General features: G+C 43.3%; 1 protein-coding gene across 4 annotated transcripts; it reads left to right on the plus strand.

Moving 5' to 3' along the window:
- Nucleotides 1-1,701: 1,701 nt before the first annotated feature.
- On the plus strand, nt 1,702-19,713 carry NUB1 (negative regulator of ubiquitin like proteins 1). 4 transcript variants are annotated; one of them, XM_075705802.1, is made up of 15 exons: nt 1,702-1,738; nt 5,398-5,515; nt 5,598-5,759; nt 8,475-8,533; nt 9,120-9,190; nt 10,088-10,270; nt 11,828-11,916; nt 13,312-13,418; nt 14,291-14,477; nt 14,845-14,952; nt 15,122-15,274; nt 16,253-16,399; nt 16,679-16,777; nt 17,844-18,036; nt 19,013-19,713. In XM_075705802.1, exons 2-15 carry the CDS (start codon nt 5,399-5,401, stop codon nt 19,174-19,176), a joined length of 1,839 nt encoding a protein of 612 aa, XP_075561917.1. In that variant the 5' UTR covers nt 1,702-1,738; nt 5,398; the 3' UTR covers nt 19,177-19,713. The 4 variants fall into 4 exon arrangements, with proteins under 4 accessions (XP_075561917.1, XP_075561918.1, XP_075561916.1 ...); XM_075705803.1 differs by lacking the exon at nt 1,702-1,738 and adding an exon at nt 1,929-1,977; XM_075705801.1 differs by lacking the exon at nt 1,702-1,738 and adding an exon at nt 2,431-2,784.
- Nucleotides 19,714-21,417: the final 1,704 nt, after the last annotated feature.

Here is a 21,417-nt window from a genome sequence, read left to right on the forward strand (position 1 = left end):
GAAATTCTAGTTCAGCGTCTTGTACACAAGCTTATGATACCTGTGAGGTTCCCATTTCCAAAGCTGCAGTATGCAGCACCCCCACTTAGTCTGCATGACTGCCTAAGTGTCCTGGTTTTGGCTGGGATAGAGTTAATTTTCTTCCTAGTAGCAGGCATAGTGCTGTGGTTTGGATTTAGAATGTGAAGAATGTTGATAACACGCTGATGTTTTTAGTTGTTGCTGAGTACTGCTTATGCTCGTCAAGGACTTTTCAGCTTCCCATGATCTGCCAGGTACACAAGAAACTTGGAGGGGGCACAGCCAGAATAGTTGATCCAAACTGCCCAAAGGGCTATTCCATACCATATGACATCATGCTCAGTATAGAAACTGGGGGGGGTTGGCCGGGGAGCAGCGATCGCTGCTCGGGAACTGTCTGGGTATCGGTCGTCGGGTGGTGAGCAATTGCATTGTGCATCACTTGCTTTGTATATTATTATTACTATTATTATTATTATATTGTTATTATTATTATTTTACTTTATTTTATTTCAATTCTTAAACTGTTCTTCTCTCAACCCAGGAGTGTTTCTCGCTCTTACTCCTCCGATTCTCTCCCCCATCCCATCGGGGTAGGGGGAGTGAGCGAGCGGCTGTGTGGTGCTGAGTTGCTGGCTGGGGCTAAACCACGACACTAAGGAAAATGTTTTGCGTAAGGACAGTCCTACAGGCCCATCCATTCTGGAATAAGTAATACTCCAGTGCAATGATTTCAGTCACACATCAGAGCAGTTTGGATAAAATCCCTTTGCTGCTGGGACAGCTGGTCACATGAAAGAATTAAGCCACATGAGTTAATTATTTCTGGTGTAGCCCATTAAAAGAACAGGTCTTTTACGGGCACCAGAAAGATTCCAGGAACAAGCCCCAACCCTTTGAGGGCCTCGCATACAAACACAACATTGAGCAGCCTCTGTCATACAGCCAGGTGTCTGAGTAGCTGGGTACCCTACGCTCACTCTAGGACATTATGAGGAGTGGAAGTGACACTCCAGAACCACCTCAGCTTGAGGTGGTGCTTAGTACCAGGTTTTCCCCACAAACCCCATGGATTCTTCCAGCCCAGTCTTTGAACCCAGGTGAAGTTTTAACAGCCCCACCAGGCAAGAACCTGCCCACCACACCTGAAGGGGAAACACAAGCCCAGACACGAAAGCTCACCCTCAACACTGCCCTTAAAGAGCACAGCAAAACAAAATCACACATTGATCCTCCCTGGCACCTTCCACAGAAGCTCGGCCTTTTGGGAAATGCTCCCTCTCGGCACTGACAAGACTTTCAGCCCCCGTTGTCTCACAAACGGCGAGGCGGCAGCTGAGGCGGCTGCCGTGCGCCCGGCCTCCTCCAGGCCCCAACCCCTCCTGGGAGGGGGGCTGGCTCAGGTAGCCAGGCACCATGGGCGCCCCCCGCCACGTCCCAGGGGCGGAGCAAACCAGGCTGCGCTGTGAGACAGCGGGGGGGGGCGGCGGCAGCACCTGCCCCTGGGCCCCAGAAACCCAACGAACCCCGGCACGCTGAGATGGCGGGCGGAGCGTGGCTTCAACCACGTGACCCGCGCGCGCCTCCCCGGCCCTTCCGGGATTCCGTAGGGCCCCGCCCCTCCCCGGCCATAAACGGCTGGGGTGACGTGCGCGCAGGCCCCGCCCCGCGCCTCGCGCCCACCCCGCCTCCCGGAAGGCGAGCGGCGACCGCGCAGGTAAGGGCGCGGCGGCGCCGCCGCGGGGGCGGGGCGAAGCCAAGCCAAGCCAAGCCCCGCCCCCGGCCGTTGCTCGGGGCCGCGGTGCCGCTCCGGCTCCTTCGCCTGAGGGAGGGCGGCGGTGCCGGTGCCGGGCCCGCCCAGGGGCTCGGGGCGGGGGGGAGCAGCTGCGTGAGGGCCCCGGCTCCCCTCGGAGACCGGCCTGGGCCCCGAGGCCCGGCCTCCGCCGCGGGGCGCAGGTGGGTGCCCGAGGGCCGAGGCGGCGGGGGCCCCGTCCCGGCGGCGCGCCGGGGAGCGCCGCTCCGCCCGCCCCTTCCCTCCCTCCTTCCCCGCGGTGCCTGCTCGGCCCGGCCGCCTCCCGCCTTGCGGCTGCCCGCTCGGGAGCGGCGCTGGTTGCATCAGCGCCGCCGCCATGGGAGGCTCCCGCGGCGGCTGCCTGAGCGCTCCGGGGCCGCCGTGCTTTGGAGGCGCCCGGAAAGGACGGCGGCTCCGTGGCCGTGCCTCAAACCCCCCCGGTGGCGCCGGTGACTGGCGGTCTCGGTGCTGTCGCGGTAGGGGAGAGGCTGGATGTGCGCTTGGGGAGGCCTGAGGGTGCCCCAGGGCCCCAGGCCGGGGCTGGCAGCGCTGGGGCTGCCGGCCCTTCCCGGAGCTGCTGGCTCGTCGGCTTTTTGCACATGATGCTGCTTCAGGCTCTTGCATCCCTCCGTGGCTAAAGGAGGGGTATCGTAGTTGCGCTAGGTAGCTTTCCTTGTTTTTAGGGAAAAAAATAATGTGTACTGCTTTATTACCACTCTCAGAATTCTCGGTTCCTTCCCTCAAAAAATTTGGCTTTCGAACCTTATTTCTGTAATTGCTTTATGTCATATGTAAGACTTCCTGGCTTTAGAGGATGATATTTTGGTTATAAAAACTCAGTCTTGCGTTCAAAATGGCCTTTGGGAAATACCCCTGCTTGTTTATTCAAATTCGTTTTGAGGAAGTCCCTTTAAACTCTTACTGAAAGCGAAACCGTGTCAGGAGCACTTGTGGTGTTGGTGGATGGAAAAGTAAGTCATAGATGTTTTTGCTAAGGATTTTCCTGTAATTTAGTTGTGGTGAAATAGGAATTTATGATAAACGCTATTAGTGTTAGATATAAAATAATAGCTTTTGTGTTTGTGAAAGCAAAATGTCTTTTTTTTTTTTTTTTTTTTTAAATAGAGGGTTGGAGAGAATAAGTTTAATGAGAGACTCCCATGGTGTTTTCTGTTTTAATAGCTTAGTTAGAAATCACAAACTTATACAACTGTAAAATAGTATTGATAAAAAGATGAGTGACAAATTTATAAATACCACTTGTATTTACAATTCATAGTCTTAAGTATAGGTTGCAATTTTAGATTTTATCTGGGTGCCCCAAAACCATGGATACCTTTTCTCTTTCTTAAGTTAATGTTAAGTAGAATTATAGCTATAAAAATGGTTCTTCAGCGTAACCTAGAAGTGGGAAAATGATGGTTACAGGTTGTTCATGAGAATTGCCTGGCATGTTTTGGAAAAGGGCGAAAGCTGCATTAAAAACTTTGACGCAATCTCTTGAAAACTGAGCATGTTTGTTACTTTCTGCTTTGTAAATGTTTTGCCTTGGCCCTAAAGTAATAACAACAACATTATCATCCCAGCAAGAAAAAGAATGCATGGTTGTCTCTCCTAGTTTGGAGAGACACTATGCAAATTAGAGCAATCAAACAGGACGGATTGTTAAACCATCCACTTGCTCAGTTAATCCTTCTGACTTCTCTTTAGGAGAGACTAAATGTCTTTGCAGCATTCAAAGATTCTTTGTAGCTTGCTAAAGCTGGGCTTGAGGTAAGGTTAATAGTAAACTTACCGCACATTGGATGTTTGCCTGCAGGTTTTTTTCTGTCAAATAGTGTTTTTCTGAGCAAGGAACTGTCTTTGAAACTGGAAAAATGGATAGAACTGTTTGATTCTTCTTTTCTGTCCCCTTTTCTCCTGAGAGCAATGTGCTAATAAACAAGAATGAGAAAAGGAAGCCACTCTGAAAGAAAAGTGAAACTGATTAATTGAATTTCAATGGCAACCGTAGTGCATAGATGCCCATATTTTAAATGCTTTCCTGTAAAAATTAAAGGACATCTTCTTCCATATGATTCCCAGTGTCCAAGAGCCAAAAGTCTCCCATGCTTTAATATGCACATAGATTTTCTTTGTTTTTTATTCTGTTGAGATCATGGCATATGCCTTTGCCCTCTCTCTGCCTTCCCTATTTCTTGTTTTGGTTTTTTTTTAGGGGTATGCTGATTCACTCACAGTGGTTGCTACTTTCTCTGAGCTGAATGAGAGTAACTTGTGATGAATTCAGCCTAAACTCTTACCTGTGAGCCAGGGAGCTGCACTGTTCAGCTCACTCTCATCTTCTCCCCAGTGATGGATCCTTTAATGCCTGGTGCAGATTTACAGTACGCTTCATCTCTGATCTCAGCCTATGCACTTTATGTTGCTTGTGCCCTGTGTGCCTGTTCTAGCTCTGCCATGGGAAGAGTGTCTTTTGGACTATGAAAAATGGCACCCTGCTATTCCATCTTTGTGAAACCAGAATTTTACAATACCATTTTATGATACTATGAAACTTGCTTGCTTGACAAATGGTTGAGGTTGGGGAGGGGAGGCTCAGATCATTGCCTGCCCTTAGCTCTTTGACTCTAGCTGATCTCACTTTGCTGAAGGGCTGGGAGCTTTACCTTATGGTCTTCTCATGGTGGAGGCTGTGGTTCTGAGATGTTCCCTCCTGACACTTCTGTCACAGAATCATAGAATCATTTAGGTTGGAAAGGACCTTTAAGATCATCAAGTCCAACTATTAACCTAGCACTGCCAAGTCCACCACTAAACCATCTCCCTAAGCACTACATCTACACGTCTTTTAAATACCTCTAGGGATGGGGACTCCACCACTTCCCTGGGCAGCCTGTTCCAATGCTTTACAACCCTTTTGGTGAAGGAACTTTTCCCAATACCCAATCTAAACCTCCCCTGACACAACTTGAGGCCATTTCCTCTTGTCTTATTGCTGGTTACTTGGGAGAATAGACTGACACCCACCTTGCTACCCTCCTTTTTTTCCCCCCTCTCCTCCCATCCTGTTTACTTTTTCTGCTTAGCTAGCATAATTCATGTTCAACCATGCACTCGTGTAGAAAGACTGTTAAGTAGGGAAGTGGGAGAAGCAGGAAGGCAGAGGTACAGAAAGGACATGCTTTAGAGGGGGCGTGGACTGAGCAGTCTTGTCCAAGGCGGGCCGAAGGATTGAGTCATGGATTTTGATGAGTTGGCACGTTCTACAATTCCAGCTCATGTGAGGGTTCAGGAAGAGGTTTAATTTGTCTTGGATTGGCAAGGTCCAATGCAGGGGGGTTCTGAATTATCCCTACTCCAATTCAGGTTTCACCCCCTTTCCAATTTTTTTATGATAGTTTGGACTCGGGTTTGCCTCCCCACCAAAATGCATGGAATGTATTTTATACTCAACTTTGTTTGCAGAATTCCAAAATGTCGCTTAGACTTCCTGAAAAAGTACAATGTCTTAGTACAGGAATGCTATATTAAAAGATTATTTTTCTTTCTTTTCCCTTCCAATTGTACTTCTGTTTCAAAAGAATGGCACAGAAGAAGTATTTAATAGCAAAACTGACAAGTTGCTTAAGAGAGGACAAAATTCAGCTATGGAAACCACCATATACAAATGAAAAAAAAGAAGCTGGTAAAGAGATGAAGGTAAATATTCTGAGTTGATGTCATGTGTCTTCCATGTCGTACTGCTGGTGCATTTTCCCAGTTTTTCTTGCTGTTTTCTTAGGAGCTTATACAAAAATATTCATCCAAGCTGAATATCAATGAGAACGATACAGAGAATATGCTTGAAGAAATACGGTGTAAAGCAATTGAGCGTGGAACAGGAAATGAAAATTTTAAAGTGACTGGGATTGCGAGACTTGATATATATCTGCCTCGTAGAAAAGTAAGTGGAATTGCAGAAAAGTCAGGATAAGTAGCTTTACTTTGATGGCCTTTTGAGTTCTAGATATGTATCTAATGCAAATATTTTCACTTCCTCAACTTTTTCAGGTGTTTCATATGAGAGGTCTGTGTTAGGTATATAAAATATGGGGGAAGGAGGAGTTACATGGGTATATGTCAGTCCCCCAGGTATGTGGGCATATCATGGCAAAGGAATATAATATCGGGAGATCAGTAATTGTCTTCCCTTTAGGATTTATGAGAAATTATCTTTCAATTAAGAAAAGTAAATTGGATTTAAGTGTCTGTAGTTCAGTTTGATTCCTTCTGACATACCTGTTCATATTACTAGTAAAGAGCAGATTTTTTTTCAGCTGTAGAATACCTAAAGTTGAGTTAGCATATGAATATCACTGTATTGCCACAGCTTTTGATTAAATGACAGCTTTAATTTTTAATAAATTCTCTGTAAGTGCAATAAGCAACTTGAACTTGGTGTCATCTTAGGCCACATATGGCTGGTAACATTGAAAAGAACTCCTTTAACTTTTAACCATGGCATGTGGCAATGTTCTTAGTGAGGACATTATCCTCGTGTAATTATTCCAGCCCAGGCAGCTAGCTAAACTTACTTTAAAATAGGTATGTCCAGTGTTTGAACTTGGAAATGAGAAGCAGGATTTTCTGTTGTGATGGTACTCGCCTCTTCTCTTCTAAGTCAGACTCTTAGAAGCTTCACAAAGATAGAACTGAATTCAGTCTTGCCCTTTTAAAGCCAGGCTTCAACCTCTAGTTTCATGTATAAAATTTGCCAGCATCATGATGTGAATCTAATTAAATCAGTGTCAGACCGATCACAGTACCAGATTCTGTGGCTACATCTACCCCAGTCAGCTAAACACAGGTGGGGGACAGGCTGGCCGCTGTTTGATGGACATCCAGACTGACATGCTGTTAGCCTCGGCTCTGGTGCAGTTTAGCCCAAGCCCCCTGGTATCCTGCCAAGCAATGCCCAGGCACAGTGTGAGGGCTGACATAGGCCAGGGGCTGATCTCACATGGTACTTTGGGTACAGCTGCTCTTCTTTGAAGGTTGAGAGGATTCAACCATATGGAGCTGAAGTGTGCTGTGCAGGTTGGTCACAGGACAGAGAGCAGGCCCTTGGTTAGGTTCTTAGTAATACAAATCCTCTTAACTGGGAATATTTCCCCCTTAAAAACAGTCTCTAGCAAGCACAACAACTATCTCCAATCACTTCCTAGTTTTGATCATGTGCAGGAGGAGCATCTTCCCCAATGGTGTATGTCTTTATCCACTCTGGTAACAGTGAAAGAGAAATTCTTTATTTAGGAGCACTTAAAGGTTGTAGTCGTCTTATCAGCAACGGAAGTGAATGTTCACTTTAGAAAAGGGCGCTGTGGGGTTTTTTTTTCTGAACAAGATCTTAGATGGTAGCCTATGCTTCAGAAGGAATTTTTTTTTTTTTTTTTTTACTGAATACTTCCAAAAACACCACTTAGAAACATAATTGTTCTCTCTCCTGTAGTGAAAAATAATTACCAGGGAATGTGATGGGCTAAAGGGTAGAGGGTGTTAAGTGATTGCCATGCAGTTAAAACCAACAAATAATTTCATAATTCCTCTTTACAATGCTACTGGGCATAGGGGAATTAATTAATCTAAAATTCCAGTTTCTCTAATCTGGGACCAGAGACACTAATAGGAATTAATCATAACTTAGCCAGTCACAGGTGAGTGGCATAATTACAAAGCACAGTTAAGATTGGAAGTGCATAATTAAATTAGTGTAAATTGTTTGGTTCTGAATTTAGATTTATCTAATTCTGAATCTTCTGCTGTTACAATGCTTATTTTCTTAGAATCATAGAATGGTTTGGGTTGGAAGGGACCTTAAAGATCATCTAGTTCCAACCCCTCAGGCAGGGACACCTGCCACTAGACCAGGCTGCTCAAAGCTCCATCCAACCTGGCCTTGAACGCTTCCAGGGGTGGGCCATCCACAGCTTCTCTGGGCAACCTGGTCCAGTGCCTCACCACCCTCATGGTGAAGAATTTCTTCTTTATATCTAATCTAAATCTACCCTCTTTCAGTTTAAAGCCATTACCCCTTGCCCTACCACTACATGCCCTTGTAAAAAGTCCCTCTCCAGCTTTCCTGTAGGCCTCCTTCAGGTACTGCAAGGCCACAATAAGGTCTGCCTGCAGCCTTCTCTTCTCCAGGCTGAGCAACCCCAACTCTCTCAGCCTGTCTTTACAGGAGGGGTGCTCCAGCCCTTGGACCATTTTTATGGCCCTCCTCTAGACTCATTCCAACAGGTCCATGTCCTTATGTTGGGGGCCCCAGAGCTGGACGCAGTACTCCAGCAGAATGGAGCAGAGGGCAGAATCACCTCCCTCGACCTGCTGGCCACACTTCTTTTGATGCAGCCCGGGATATGGTTGGCTTTCTGGGCTGCAAGTGCACATTGCCGGCTCATGTTGAGCATGATTTTTAGCACTGTATAACAAGTACAAGACTCCCTACGCAGAAATTACTAATATATATGCCTAACCATAACCCTGTTAACATGATTGGTATTTGAAAAAGAAATTGTAGTTGTTGTAAAACAATTAATTAAGAAAATGTCCAAAGTATCTTGATATTATGCTTTTTTCCTTCCCTCCTCCTTTCCCCCACCCAATATAATTACTACAGAGCAGAAAAGTCCCACTGGAAACTAACCTGTTCATCACGGGCAAGGAGCTCAGATCACAGTAAGTGTAATCACCGTTAGCTCTTCTCTAATGAGATAGCATACTGTCATACAGTACTAAAAAAGAAGACAAACAGAGCACTATTTGTTCGATTAAGATTTTTCTTAGCATGAGTGTTTGTTCAGTATGTCTGAATAGGATGTCCAGTGTCCCTGTAAGGGAGTTCTTCATGTAAGAAACCGTGGTTTAACAGATAGAAAACAGGAAAGATGTGACTGGAAGAAGATAGTTCTCTGTAAATCCCCAGCAAACACCTGAGAAGGCACTAGTGACCAGTATTCCAAATCTGTAACTAGGCAGGTCTTCTGAACAGTGAACATCAGCTTCTCTTCCTTTCATGTTTTTAAGCCTAATAAAATCAGATTCTTTTCTGTCTGTTTTGCTTTTTCCCTTTCTGTATCCCAAATTTTCCCTATATGGTATACAAAGCTTTCTGATGATGTTATTTTACTTCTAGCAGCATTTTATAGCAAAAGTTTTAAGCCAGTTACAAGCATACTCATTTTTAAGTTTTATTGCTATTCTAACAGAAATACTGTATAGGCTTACAAATTTATATTCATGGATGAAATGATTTATTTCACAGGATAGCGCAGGAGCATGCATTAAAAGAAAATGCTATCAAAATAATCATAAATAAGAAGCAGCTTGACCTGGGTATGTATCTCTAGTTGAGTATACTTTTATGATAATTTTCTAGTTCACTGATTCGCAAGAAAAATTTCTTACAACTGTTAATTTCAGAAATTGCCAAGGAATAGCAGTTATATTTGTCAGGTTCTGCTCTACAGGAAATGTAATACATCATAATGATCAACATTTTTAGACAGAATTAGAGCAATTATAGGAATCCTGTAATAAATGTTGAAAATCCATTTTTCACTTGTTGAAACACTGAAAATGCACATTTAAGAGAAACCCAAAATTTCCTCAAAAACCATATTCTATAACAGCACATTCAAAAACCTTTTGTAATGCTTTACACATGTTCAACTTGTCAGACGTTGTGGGAAGTGATGACAACAGCTTTCTCTTTATTGATGGCCTAAGCATCTGACTTATTTATTTCCCTTAGAATATGTCAGAATTAGATCCATGGAATTGACAATAGGAACTCAGATTCAATTCCCAGTTCCCCTGTACTGTTGCTGTTGTGGTGCATGGTCCTGGACATGTTGTTCCAGTTTTTGCCTGAAGATCAATTAACTGAAACAGAAACAATCATATTTTTTTGAATATTTTGAAAAAGACAAGCAAAGAAACGTACCAGTCATTTAAAAGCATTTTTAAGATGCAAGTCTGATTCCAATTTCTGAGTTCCTGCTGAATATGTCAGTAATTGCCAGGGGTTTTGATTGAGTTCTTGAGTCTAGTAATTACTGTAGTTCTTCAGTACAGTATGAGTAAGGGAAGGGGCTGTTCAGGTTGTTTTGTTTGTGGGTGTTTTGTTGTGTGTCGTCTGTGTCCCTCCCCCGCCAAGGCAGTACAATGTAAAATGGTCTCTCTTCACAAGTAGAGTATTTCGATTGTGTTCATCATACTCTTATTTTGCAGGTAAAACCCTTGAAGACCAGGGCATAACACACAATGCAAAAGTCATGGTACTTCAGCTGGAACAGAGTGATGAGGAAACTAAACGAAAAGTTCAGGAAGAAGAATTTCAGTGCAAGAAAGAAAAAGAAATAAATGACAAGATGCAAAGAACTAAGAAGGGTTTGGAAATTCTAGCAGAGAGGGGTAAGGGGGGTTGTTGGGGTTTTTTTGTGGGGTGGGGGGGAGATTGGTGTTCATTAATTCTTGCACATCAAAAATTATCTTCTTGGTGGACTTTCAGCATAGAAGAGTGCCTGTACCATCGCTGGATTTCAGTTTATACTTTTCTAGGTTTCTACGTACTTGAAAACAGGATTTTAAGTTGACTAAAACTTCCTCTTCAACTCCTCTTACACAACTAGAATGCTAGAAAACATTTGGCACTTTGAGAAGGCTATAATATGAATCAATTATTATTTAATTGGCACTTGACAGTTAAGGGACTGATGACTCTTGAGAACAGGCTTTAAATTTACTGTAGACATAAGGACAGTGGAATAATGTATTTTAAGTCATTGCACACTTTTTTTGTGGTTTACCTCAGATACGGCTGTGCGTAACCATGGTTTCTTTGTGCAGAACAGCTTGCTTGTCATTCTCATCTGTAACATGGCTGTTCTGTTCTCATTGCGTTTGATGTTGATTGCTGGCAACTGTGGATTAAGTTAAAAGGATATAGTCAATTTAACAGTAATAATTTTTCAAAATGAGGTTGTGTTTGTGAATTACATTGTGAGATGGTGAGTTTAAATCACTTCTCTATTTTATTGTTTCAAAAATCCACAAACAAGAAACTGTGAAACTGAGTATGTAATGAATTCCTGCCAAATGCAGAAAATGCCTGGACAAAGCTTCTTTTAACAGTCAGTGACAGCCTGTTTCTTACTATAATATCAGATTTTGAACAAATGAAAGAAGTGATTCCTTTTATGGATTTAAGGGGTAATTTAGACTCCAGCCCTTGAATCCTGTATAGGGCCTCTTTAAGGTATTTACCACTAACTGTCAGTTATAGCACAATGCCAGAGTATAGACTGGCATCCATAACGGGCTCACAGGCTGAAGGTTCTGTGTGAAGTGTAGAAAGGATTTAACAACCCTTTTGTTTCATCTGAGAAAAAGTGTGGGGCGGAAGCTTTTAATCTCAGCAAACTCCTGCTCAACTGTCTTTTGTTTACAAGAAAAGCATCTTTTCATTTTAAATCAGATGGAAGTGAAAACAAAATTGATAGTTTGGTTGTAAGCATTAAAAATGTGGGGAAAGAAAAATACTGAGCTGTATTTTTTTTTTTCCAGTTTCATCAACTGTGCTCCGTTGTGGTTTTCTTTATATTCTATGCTTTATTTGATAAAGCATTTCAAATGTTATATCGTGTAAAATGTAGGTGTTTTGTCTTCTGCAAAAAAATTCTTCACAATTTGTGTAACTTTTGATGTTGTGTCTAAATTTCTGTATGAACAGGGCCTTTTCGTTAATGACCTTTCTAGAAGTCCCTCACGTTTGTCTGATCAGGGCCATTTTTGGTAGGTCTGTCCAAAAGACAGATGCAGCCTTTATATGTAACTCTGATTTTTTTTTTTTTGTTGTTGTTTGTGTGCTTTTTTGTTTAACCATGTGCTTACTGACATACTCTTAGAACAGCAGAGTTACTCTGTTGAAGGTGGTACTTAAAATTTAAACTGCTTTTTCTTATCTTTCAGAGGAGTACTTGGATCCTGATTCTGTTCCATACCTAGATATAGCTAATCAGACTGGAAGGTCAATCAAGATTCCTCCTCAAGCTAAAAAAGTAGGTAAAAGTATCTTTCAGAGCTACTAAGACATCTTTGTAAAGCTTGATTCATGAGGCATTTTAAATATGGGATTGAAATACAGTCAGACTTTTTGAGGATGTAACCCTGCGTCCAGCAGATGTTTGCTTAACAGAAATAATTATGAAATAAATTAAAGTAGAACTCTACAGTTGGGAATACTTCAGTCATCTGGAGACAGACCTCTCATTGCTGATCTAATTGCAGCTCTAATCTTGCACTGACACCTGTGTGGTCCATATCTTATTTTTGTGTTTTAAGATGAGCTTTAACTTTGTTATGTCGTAGCACCTATTTTAAATTTTGGGTGCCCTAGAACAACATGAAAATAACTTGTTAATTAGGCCTCAGTTTCAGTTGGAAACTTGACAAGTCTCTCAAAGTCGGAGTCTTTTAAAAATAGTTTGGGGATCTTTTGCACTGTGACCCCTCTCAAATTTCAATTTGTTCACCAGTCAAGAAAGTTTCATATTCTCAACTGAAAATATCTTTGGTTGGGTGCATGGATTGAATTACAGTAGGAGTGACATACCTGATGTTGGCTGCTGAAGCAGAAGAATAATGATAGATGCTACCTCTTAAGATAAATAAAAATCTTTACAAATACTTGGAATTACACCCAGTAACAAAAGAAATCTCAGGAAGAAATGAGCAGGCCCCAGCATGTACTAACTGCTGCCCTAGCCTCTTCTGAGGCATACAGTGTTTTCTACATCATCTGGAGTTTCTGGATGATTGGAATAACAACTGTCCATTCTCACAATGCACGCTGTTCTGATGAAGTGCTGAAAGGAATAATTCACCTAAAGAGTTGAAGCATCAAACGTTCAAGCACACAAGATTTCATCAGTATTGAATGTGGGTGAGAAGAAACATTGCAGGCTGTTCTATCCAGAAATAATATTTACATTTCCATTTTTCGTACTGCAGGAACTAGAGTGTTTTCCTGCCACATTGAAAATTTAATTTTCAGTTCTGAGGTTGTGCAGGAGGTGACTTGTTAGGTTTTACAAGATAGTTGTAATAGCAAAGCAAAACAAATTTGATGCTGTTAAGAAGTGTAGCACCCAGAAAAAATGCTTAGCTTTTTATTACTCGTGACTCAAAACCTGCCTAGGGTTGCATTCTTAAAATAAACTCGGTGCAATGTTTCATGTGTCGGTAACATTCATTGCTTTTAATTAGACAATATCTAACATTAGCAGATGGGAGAAAAGAACAAACCAATGTGAAATAGTACTGCTCTTACAGACCTGACACAATGGTATTTTTCTAGGAAAAACAAGGGCTCTAATGGATCACCTACGTATTTCTTTTTAGTTATATAAGTAAGTTGGGGAGGTGCAAAAAAGTACCTCGGTCTGTTTTTCTAGGCACTTGTGCTGGCAATGGGTTATCATGAGAAGGGCAGAGCGTTAATGAAGAAGAAAGAATATGAAACAGCACTGCCGTATTTGTTGGATGCTGATAAGCACTTCTGGTAAGAACCGTTCTGAGTCCATGTGTGTCTTTCCTTTACTGTCAACCAAATACAGGAACAGTTTTGGCTCTACCTGTGCATATAAATCAGGGCCTCTTTTGCCTGGGATTACTTCCCAGCCCCTCTGGAGATGATGGGGAAACAGCAGACAAAGGCTCTGACTTGCAGTGACAGGTGCCTTTGTGTAGAACAGCTGAAACAGGTAGTGCCACTGGGCAATTTAATCTTTCATATCAACATAAACATAAACTGTCAATACTCAGGTACTAGGCTATAAACTGCATTAGCCTGTCAGTTACAGATACTCTTGCAACTGCTCCTGTGAAGTAATAATTTCTTGTGAAAGATGGAGCAGGTAGCTGAGGTCAGTAACCATACCAATGTTTCTGCAGGTAAACTACTTCCCTGTCGGCAGTCAGAGCCCTAAATTGCTCTTTTGAGATCCTCGAAAGTAAAGTTATCCCCATGTGTTTCTCATCTGTATGCACATGCAAGGAGACCGGCACAGGACTTGGCATGTTCACGTGCACTAAGGAAGACAGTTTCTCTGTCCTCTCAAAGATTACACAGGGTTCAATTCTGTTCTGCTTTTAAAGAGATGCTGTCTTAAATAGTAACAAAATGAGTTGTAACTACCCTAATTCTTTGAGGTGTAGCGTTATCATTAGTGCCCCGTGTATTACTGAATGCAATGGGAGATCAGTGCTTTATTAAAGTTCCACTGACATCAGTTTGCTACCTGAAATACAAAGTGTGTGCTTTCTCAAATATGTGGGTATGCATATTTCTAGCATGTTGTTTCACTAGTGTTAAAAGTGCATGGAAAAAATAAACCCCCTCTCCCAAAAAAAAGTAACTGTGTTATTTTCCAGTGAATGCAGCACAGAACTGCTGAATACTGTTGACAATTATGCAGTACTGCAGCTGGATATAGTCTGGTGCTACTTCCGCCTGGAGCAGCTGGACTGCCTGGATGATGCAGAGAAAAAGCTGTTCACAGCACATAGGTGCTTCCAGAGGTGCTACGGGGAGAACCATGAAAGACTGATTGATATCAAAGTATGCTGGGTTTGATTTAATCAGGGTGGTGCTTTTTTTTCCTATATGTATTCAATTATTGTTCAGGTATTACAAGACTGACTTGCAGAAGTTTAAAGTTTTCTTGTGCCGTCTCAGCCTGTAATCTAGTTGTGTAATTATCAGCATAGTAAAAGCATTGGACCTGTCACAAAGGTCATGGCAAATGTAAGCTTATAAGCACATGCATCATCAGTGGTTTAGATCTGATACTTTATCTGCGTGCTGAGTGTCACATATTAGTGACTATGTCTTCTTTAAGTGTGTAGAGTGTTCTATTGATAATGAATTTATGTTCTACCATATGCTTCTACCTATGTGCCCCTCCCTTGTTTAAACGATTCTTTAGGGAAGCTATGGTCGTGAGAAGGTTTTATTTCTACGGCTTTACCTCCTTCAAGGGATAGGACACTATCACAGTGGCAGAGAAAAGGAGGCTGCTGAGTATATTCAGAAGGTAAGACACTATTAGGTAAAACTTCTGAGCCATTCCCACTGGCCCCTGTGTTTTGGGCTCTGTCTTGCACCTTCTCCCTTTGCCTACTCAGAAAAATGGGGAGACATTTTTGTTTGTTTGTATGTTAGCAACAGTGTAAGTAGTATCATTTTGTTCTTTCTATACACAGGCATCTCATTTATATGAAGAGCTGTCTGTAGATCCCGATAAAGTTTATCGCTTGTCGCTCCTGGGATTCTCTGAACAGGAAGCTCGCCTTGCCCTGCGAGCGTGCCATGGGAATGTGGAGCATGCTGCCAATCTTATCACCAACAGGAGAGAGGTATGGTGCAGTGAAAGTATTAAATCAAGGATCGTATTAGTCGGGGTGTCTATAAGATCGTGTTTTTGTGTGTCTAGTGCAACATGGTGCTAAATTAAGGACTTTGATTATCCTGCTTTGGCACTGTTAGTGTAACTAACAGTTTGACATCTGTTGCCACAAGTTTGAAACCAAAACTTAATACAACGAGGGAAGCTCTGTCCCAAAACAGATGGGATGAGAGAGCCAAAGACCTGTGGTTGTACCATAGAAGCGCATAGGAAGACTTTGCACCAGTGTTTGCTAGTCAGCAACGTTCCGTATGGGAACAAAACCACCACGATCGAGCTCTTGCCTCTGGGCTTGGCTGGTCTGAACGACATGAGGCTGTACAATGAAGTGCTGTGAGGGTAACCATCGTGCTACACTGTATTATGGCTTTGGATTTGGAAGATCCAGGAGGGGAGAAGGATTTCTTTTTTTGTGCTGAAGTGAAGGAAGCTAAAGTGAAGTGAAGACAGTGTTGTCCAGATCTGAAGTGCCTGAAGTTAGGTTTGGTAAGCTGAGGTGGCAGTTCTGGACTTCAGACAGTGAAACATGGAAGGAAAAGTCAAATGGCTGAGAGAAGGGCTGAGCAGAACTCTTGGCTACGCGCCCAGTTCTGACTGTATGTCCTTGGCAAGTCTTGTCTGCAGGCCCATCTGCCAAACGGGTTTATCACTTACCACACAGGGCCTATAATAGCTGTGATGGCATAAGATCCGATCTGCAGAGGCTGCAGAGCGGAAGTATGGCAACAGTGCTACCTCATGGAAATGCAACTTTATTTAGTAATGAGTGTCTGGCAGTACAGTCTGTATTTAAAAAAAAAAAAGAAAAAATCCCTTTTCCTCAAGAGATTTAAACTTGAAGTAGTAAATCCAAGAAACCCTATACGCACAGGGGAAGGCTGAAGCATTCCCATGCACAATGAGCTTTGTAACGGCTGTGTTCTTGCAGGAAAAGGCACAGATAAGGAGGGAGGAGAGAGCTAAAAGAAGGCAGCGACTGGAAGACATAAACACCTTGAAAAGTATGGGCTATTCAAAGAGAGCTGCTCAAGTAGCTCTTCATAATACACACGGAAACCTGGACCAAGCCTTTAAGGTAAGTGATTTTCAGGAGTAGTACTTTTGTGCAAAAAAAACTTGTTTGCTTTTTTTCCTTTATTGTGTAGCAGATTCTTATTTCTGTAGTCTATATTTGTTAGTTTGTAGCTACCTTCTCTGAACTGTAATGACTGCACTTCCACTTACCGACCCAACGAATCCGGTGTCATTTGTTGGCTGAGGTTTGCTTATATCAACTCTTGGGCTAAATACACATCCTACCGAGGACTATTATATTTCTCTTGCTCTATTCTGATCCCTCTGTGTTTTATTCTAGTTTATTCTTGACAGTCCGGAGTTATTATTGGAAGATGATGATGATGATGATCCTGTGGCCAGGGACCAGTTTCAGGTTTCCCAGGAAAGTATTGATCAAGTAAGTTAGACCTTTTGCTTTCTTAGGAGATAGAATCATAGAATGGTTTAGGTTGGAAAAGACCTTTAAGATCATCCAGTCCAACCATTAACCTAACACTGCCAAGTCCACCACTAAACCAATTAAGGGTAGAGTAGCAATTTCACATTTCCTGGCTTGGTGGCTGGATTATTTTTAATGAAAGTAAAACTAGGAATCATTAAGGTTGGAAAGGATCTCTAAGATCATCAGTCCAACCATTAACCCAGCACCACCATGCCCACTAAACCATGTCCCCAAGTGCCATGTCTGCCCGTTTTTCGAACACCTCCAGGGATGGTGACTCCACCACCTCTCTGGGCAGTTGGTTGTCTTGTTTCTAAATTACACCTTCAAACACACCGGATCTTCCTCAAGCAAAGCTGTACAAATTTTCTTTGATCCATGTCACTCAAGCTGTCACACGTCTACTGTCTGGCATCTGCTCTTCACGGTGAAGTCACACTCTGGCTAAAATGTAATCCATGTGTACTTCCTGCCCGTTACATCAACCTGCCACGCACGGATGCGGAGCAAAGTCTGTGCACTCTAATGCTCTATACCAAAAAAGACAGCAAACAAGAAATGCATTCAAGTCTCTAAACATTGCAGTACATAAGGGAAAGAGTTGGAGTGTGTCTTTCTCATCATAGGCCGTCTGAAAAGCTCTTCAGCAGTTAGTGTGGCTATGTAATCATGTCAGACAGACAAGAAAACTATATTGCCTAGACAAAGTAAACAGCACGTGCACCCCCCTGATATGCTGGAGTGCTTTGAAGTTTCCCTTTGAAAAACAGAAAAAGAATTGGTCTGATATTGAACAAGAGCCTCTTGATTCTGCTCAACATCCCCATTCCTTTAATAGGTCACTGCCCTGTTGTTAACTGTTCCAGTAAACCAGAGTCAGTGTCCTGGAATTCCTGGCATGCAGCGCTTTCGTCTGCAAGAGGAATGACTGTCAGATGCAGAGTCAGATTCCTGTCAGACCCTGGTGCTGGATGAGCTTGGATTTCTCCAGATTTTTTTTTTTTTCTCTCCCCTCCTGTAGCTGATGTATATGGGTTTCAGCCGTGAGTCAGCAGAGCAAGCTTTAAAGGTCTTCAAAGGCAACATCCACTTAGCTTCCCAAACCCTTGCTCATTACGGGGGAGTTCTTCCTGCTTCACTGCAGCTGACTCCAGAAGGGTCCAGTCCATCAGAAGAATCGGCTTCATCAAAAGACTCGCCTACAGAGTCTGCAGGTAAGCAACGTGGCACAGAGCAGGCAGAGGAGAGGGAAGGGGAAGGCTGTTCTGCTGGCTTTTGTATGAAACGATTAAGTGATTTCTGCTTAAATACTGGTAGAGGCCTTGAGTAGCGCCCCAGACTACTTTTGTTAGTAACATAGTTACAGGCAAGGCAGCCATTACCCCAGATAGGCTGTAGCCCTGGCAGTCAGTGACAGGAACGGGTGAACAGTGACACGTTCTGTATATACGGAACCATAAGAGATACGTGTCGGCTGTAGGCAGTGCATGAGTCAGATGCATCCCAGAAGAAAGGGGCAACCTTCAGAGGCGTCCTGGCAAGGGCTAAGAGGAAATGGCTGCTGAGTGGGCTACGGCTTTGGCACACCAGGTTGGAGGCCTCACGTGTCTGCGTCCTCACTTCCCCAGTGAGGAGCACGTGGCCCCCTCTAGCCCACACGCGATTCTGGCTTCTCCCATCTGATTGCACTCGCTCACGCCAGTTCTCTAAAAACAAACCAACCTCACCCTGCCTGTACTCTAGAGAGCAAGTACTAAGTTGCTGGAGCATGTTCCCTGGACCTGCCACTGACAATGATGATTTTTTGGCTTGGTAGTATCTGAATTCTGGCTGCTAGGAAGCTTATTCCCAGTGTGTGCTATAGTCAGCTGATTTGACCACATACTCCTTCCTCGTGTCCCTTGCGTGGTAGAACTGTTGATACTTGCCACTTAGCAAAGAGGAAACTTGCACATTCTCTCTCTCTCTCCTCCTCCCTGTTATTTGTCAGAGCTGTAGTGATCCCTGTTGTACAACTAAGGGCTTTCCTACAGCTTTTAATAATAGGGAAAAATTGCCACCCTGCACTCTCCTTTGCAGAGCTATTTTAACCGAGGTAGTTTTACAGTAACAGACGCGCAGAGCAGTCGTGCTGGTGAAAGAGGGGAAAGTAGCAACTTCCTTGAAGTCACTGCTGCTTTTTGTTGGAAGGTTCTTCTAGTTCACCAACCGATGAAGACATGGAGACTGATGCAGTCAATGAAATCCTAGAGGATATTCCTGAACATGAAGAGGATTATCTGGATTTAACACTGGAGGAAGAGGAACAGATCATTCATGAATACTTATCCTATATACAAGTACCACAGCATTAAATCCCATTACATCTACTTCAGTTATATGTATTTACCTTGACAAATTGAGTTTGGATTATAAATGCACCTTCAGCTTCTCTCTTAGTAAATGCCTTGAATTCAGTTAAACTATAGGTGGAACACTTAATTCCTGCGTATTTATAAATCTGCTTAAAGCCTACATTTGTGATACATGTAATTTATTGTCATAGCAGAAAAATAGAAACATTTATTTTCAGAAGAAAATTTAATAGAACTAAACTATATTTTTATTGTGAAATAAGGTAATTCACTTAGTATTCTAGTGAAGAAGCATTTCTATACCATTTTAAGATACCAGCTTTAAAAAAAAAAAAGTGAGTTCGTAAATGGGAAACCTAGCTCACAAGGTTATAGAGGTATCGACTCACAAACCGTTCTCCTTTTCTTCTGAAAGATTTCTAAGAGTCATTGACGTATCTGTTGTGCATGGATTTATACTGTGTTCTGCTTCTCACTTCATGCGGGTGTCACACAGGCAATAAAGGCAACTATGCGCTGCTTCTGCTTTTCGCAAGAGCTTTCTGTGCTTCAGTTTTAAAAACCAGTAGGAACTACCTGGCAGGGCCGTGTCCTGTCGGACCCCAGGGACCTGCGTAGCAGTGTTTCCTTTTACAACTAAATAACCTGTCTCCCTGAGCAGCTCCTCTTAACCTCTTGCAGGTGTGTGGCTTAAGGAGGCTGAGTTCCATGGGGATGGCGAGGTGTTCTTTGTCAGCTGTTGAAGGAAACTTGGCTCTGGCACTGACTCGGTACTGGTACCCAGCTTCAGCATTCTGGAGAAATATTTGGGGGTTTTTCCAGTGTTTTATAACAGCCCGGTTTCTGCCATGGACACGCTCTTCTCCGGCGGGACCAGAAGTTCAGATTTTCTTAACCGTGGTGGTTTGATTGCTTCCCCTGACAGCGGGCTCGCGGCAGAGGGAGCTCGTGCCCCGTCTGGGCCCCGGCGCTGGTGGGAGCGGGGAAGGGGAAGGGGAAGGGGCCCGATCCCGGCCTGGAGCGAGGCCTGGCAGCAGCTGCCGCCGGGAAACTGAACCGTCCGTGGGGTGAGGGTGGGTTCGTACCCAGCACGGCAGTGGGGAGCTGAGGGCTTCGGCTCCTGTTAGGGCAAACGTGCTGCTGGAGGAAGCACAGCTTTGGCCTGCGGAACAGCTGCTCAGTTCCAGTGGATGGACTTCAGAGCTTTCAGTAGCAGATTTCTCTTTTTTTTTTTTTTTTTTTTTTCTTTTTTTCTACCTTAGCCAAGGACAGCAAAAAGCAGGCAGTGATTACATGGTGAAGGAATTATTTGTATTTCATATTTCTGCATCAAGGCAAGTGCTATAAAAATTGAGTAGCTCTGTATCGCCTCCCGGAAGGTTGAAGCATTTCTGAAGCCCATAATATGAGCTTCTGAGGAGGGAAAAACCAGCCCCAGCAACCATTATGTCCCATTTCTCTAGAGGAGAGCGCTGAGGAACCACTGGACAAAATGCAGCACAAAACCAGAACATACAAAAGAACTGAAAATGAGAGAAACGAACAAAGCGATGGATGTTGTAACAAGAAGTAGGTGGGGAAGCACAAATTTATTCCTTCCCTGGGCCAGAGGGGTTCCCAAACCTACCAGCGTTCTGGCATTAATTACCTTGTGCTAGCCCGTAGGTGTGCACCGAGGGCAGCGTGGGGCTGTACAGGCAGTATTTCTCCTCTTTAAAGTGGCTTGCATAGCAAACTGGCAGTGACAACTTAAGAAGTGAACGTTTGTCCTTGGGGAATTTAAAATTAGCATCATAACACGGAGTGCTCGTCAGAGAAGCCATTCCTCAATGATGTAATTCTGCCGGCGCTGCCCCCAAGTAACAGTGTGTGCAGTTTTAAGTGATCGGCAGGGCAGGAGGCATTGGCTAAAAGTTTTAGGTTAATTTTGACCATGTATTTGAAGACACGGTGATATGTTTAGCAGCAGACAGAAGTGGTAATGACTCATTAATTCCACTCTGAGATCTATGGCTATGAAATCCATTAGCTAATTCCATGTGCAGCTGCTGTATGGCTGGATAAGCTCTTGTGTCTAACATACTGTGTGCAAAGTTTTAAACAAAAAGTATAGCCCAGACCATCTGTGCAACTCTGTCCATCCCTGCTAAAGGCCTCCTACTTAGCACTGACCTCATACGCAAAATACCAATAAAATTAGCTGCGGAGCAAGCCCTCGCCCCAGCAACCAAGAGCCACCAT

Source organism: Pelecanus crispus, chromosome 2, assembly GCF_030463565.1.
Source record: "Pelecanus crispus isolate bPelCri1 chromosome 2, bPelCri1.pri, whole genome shotgun sequence".
In the NCBI taxonomy this organism is placed as follows: Eukaryota; Metazoa; Chordata; class Aves; order Pelecaniformes; family Pelecanidae; genus Pelecanus; species Pelecanus crispus.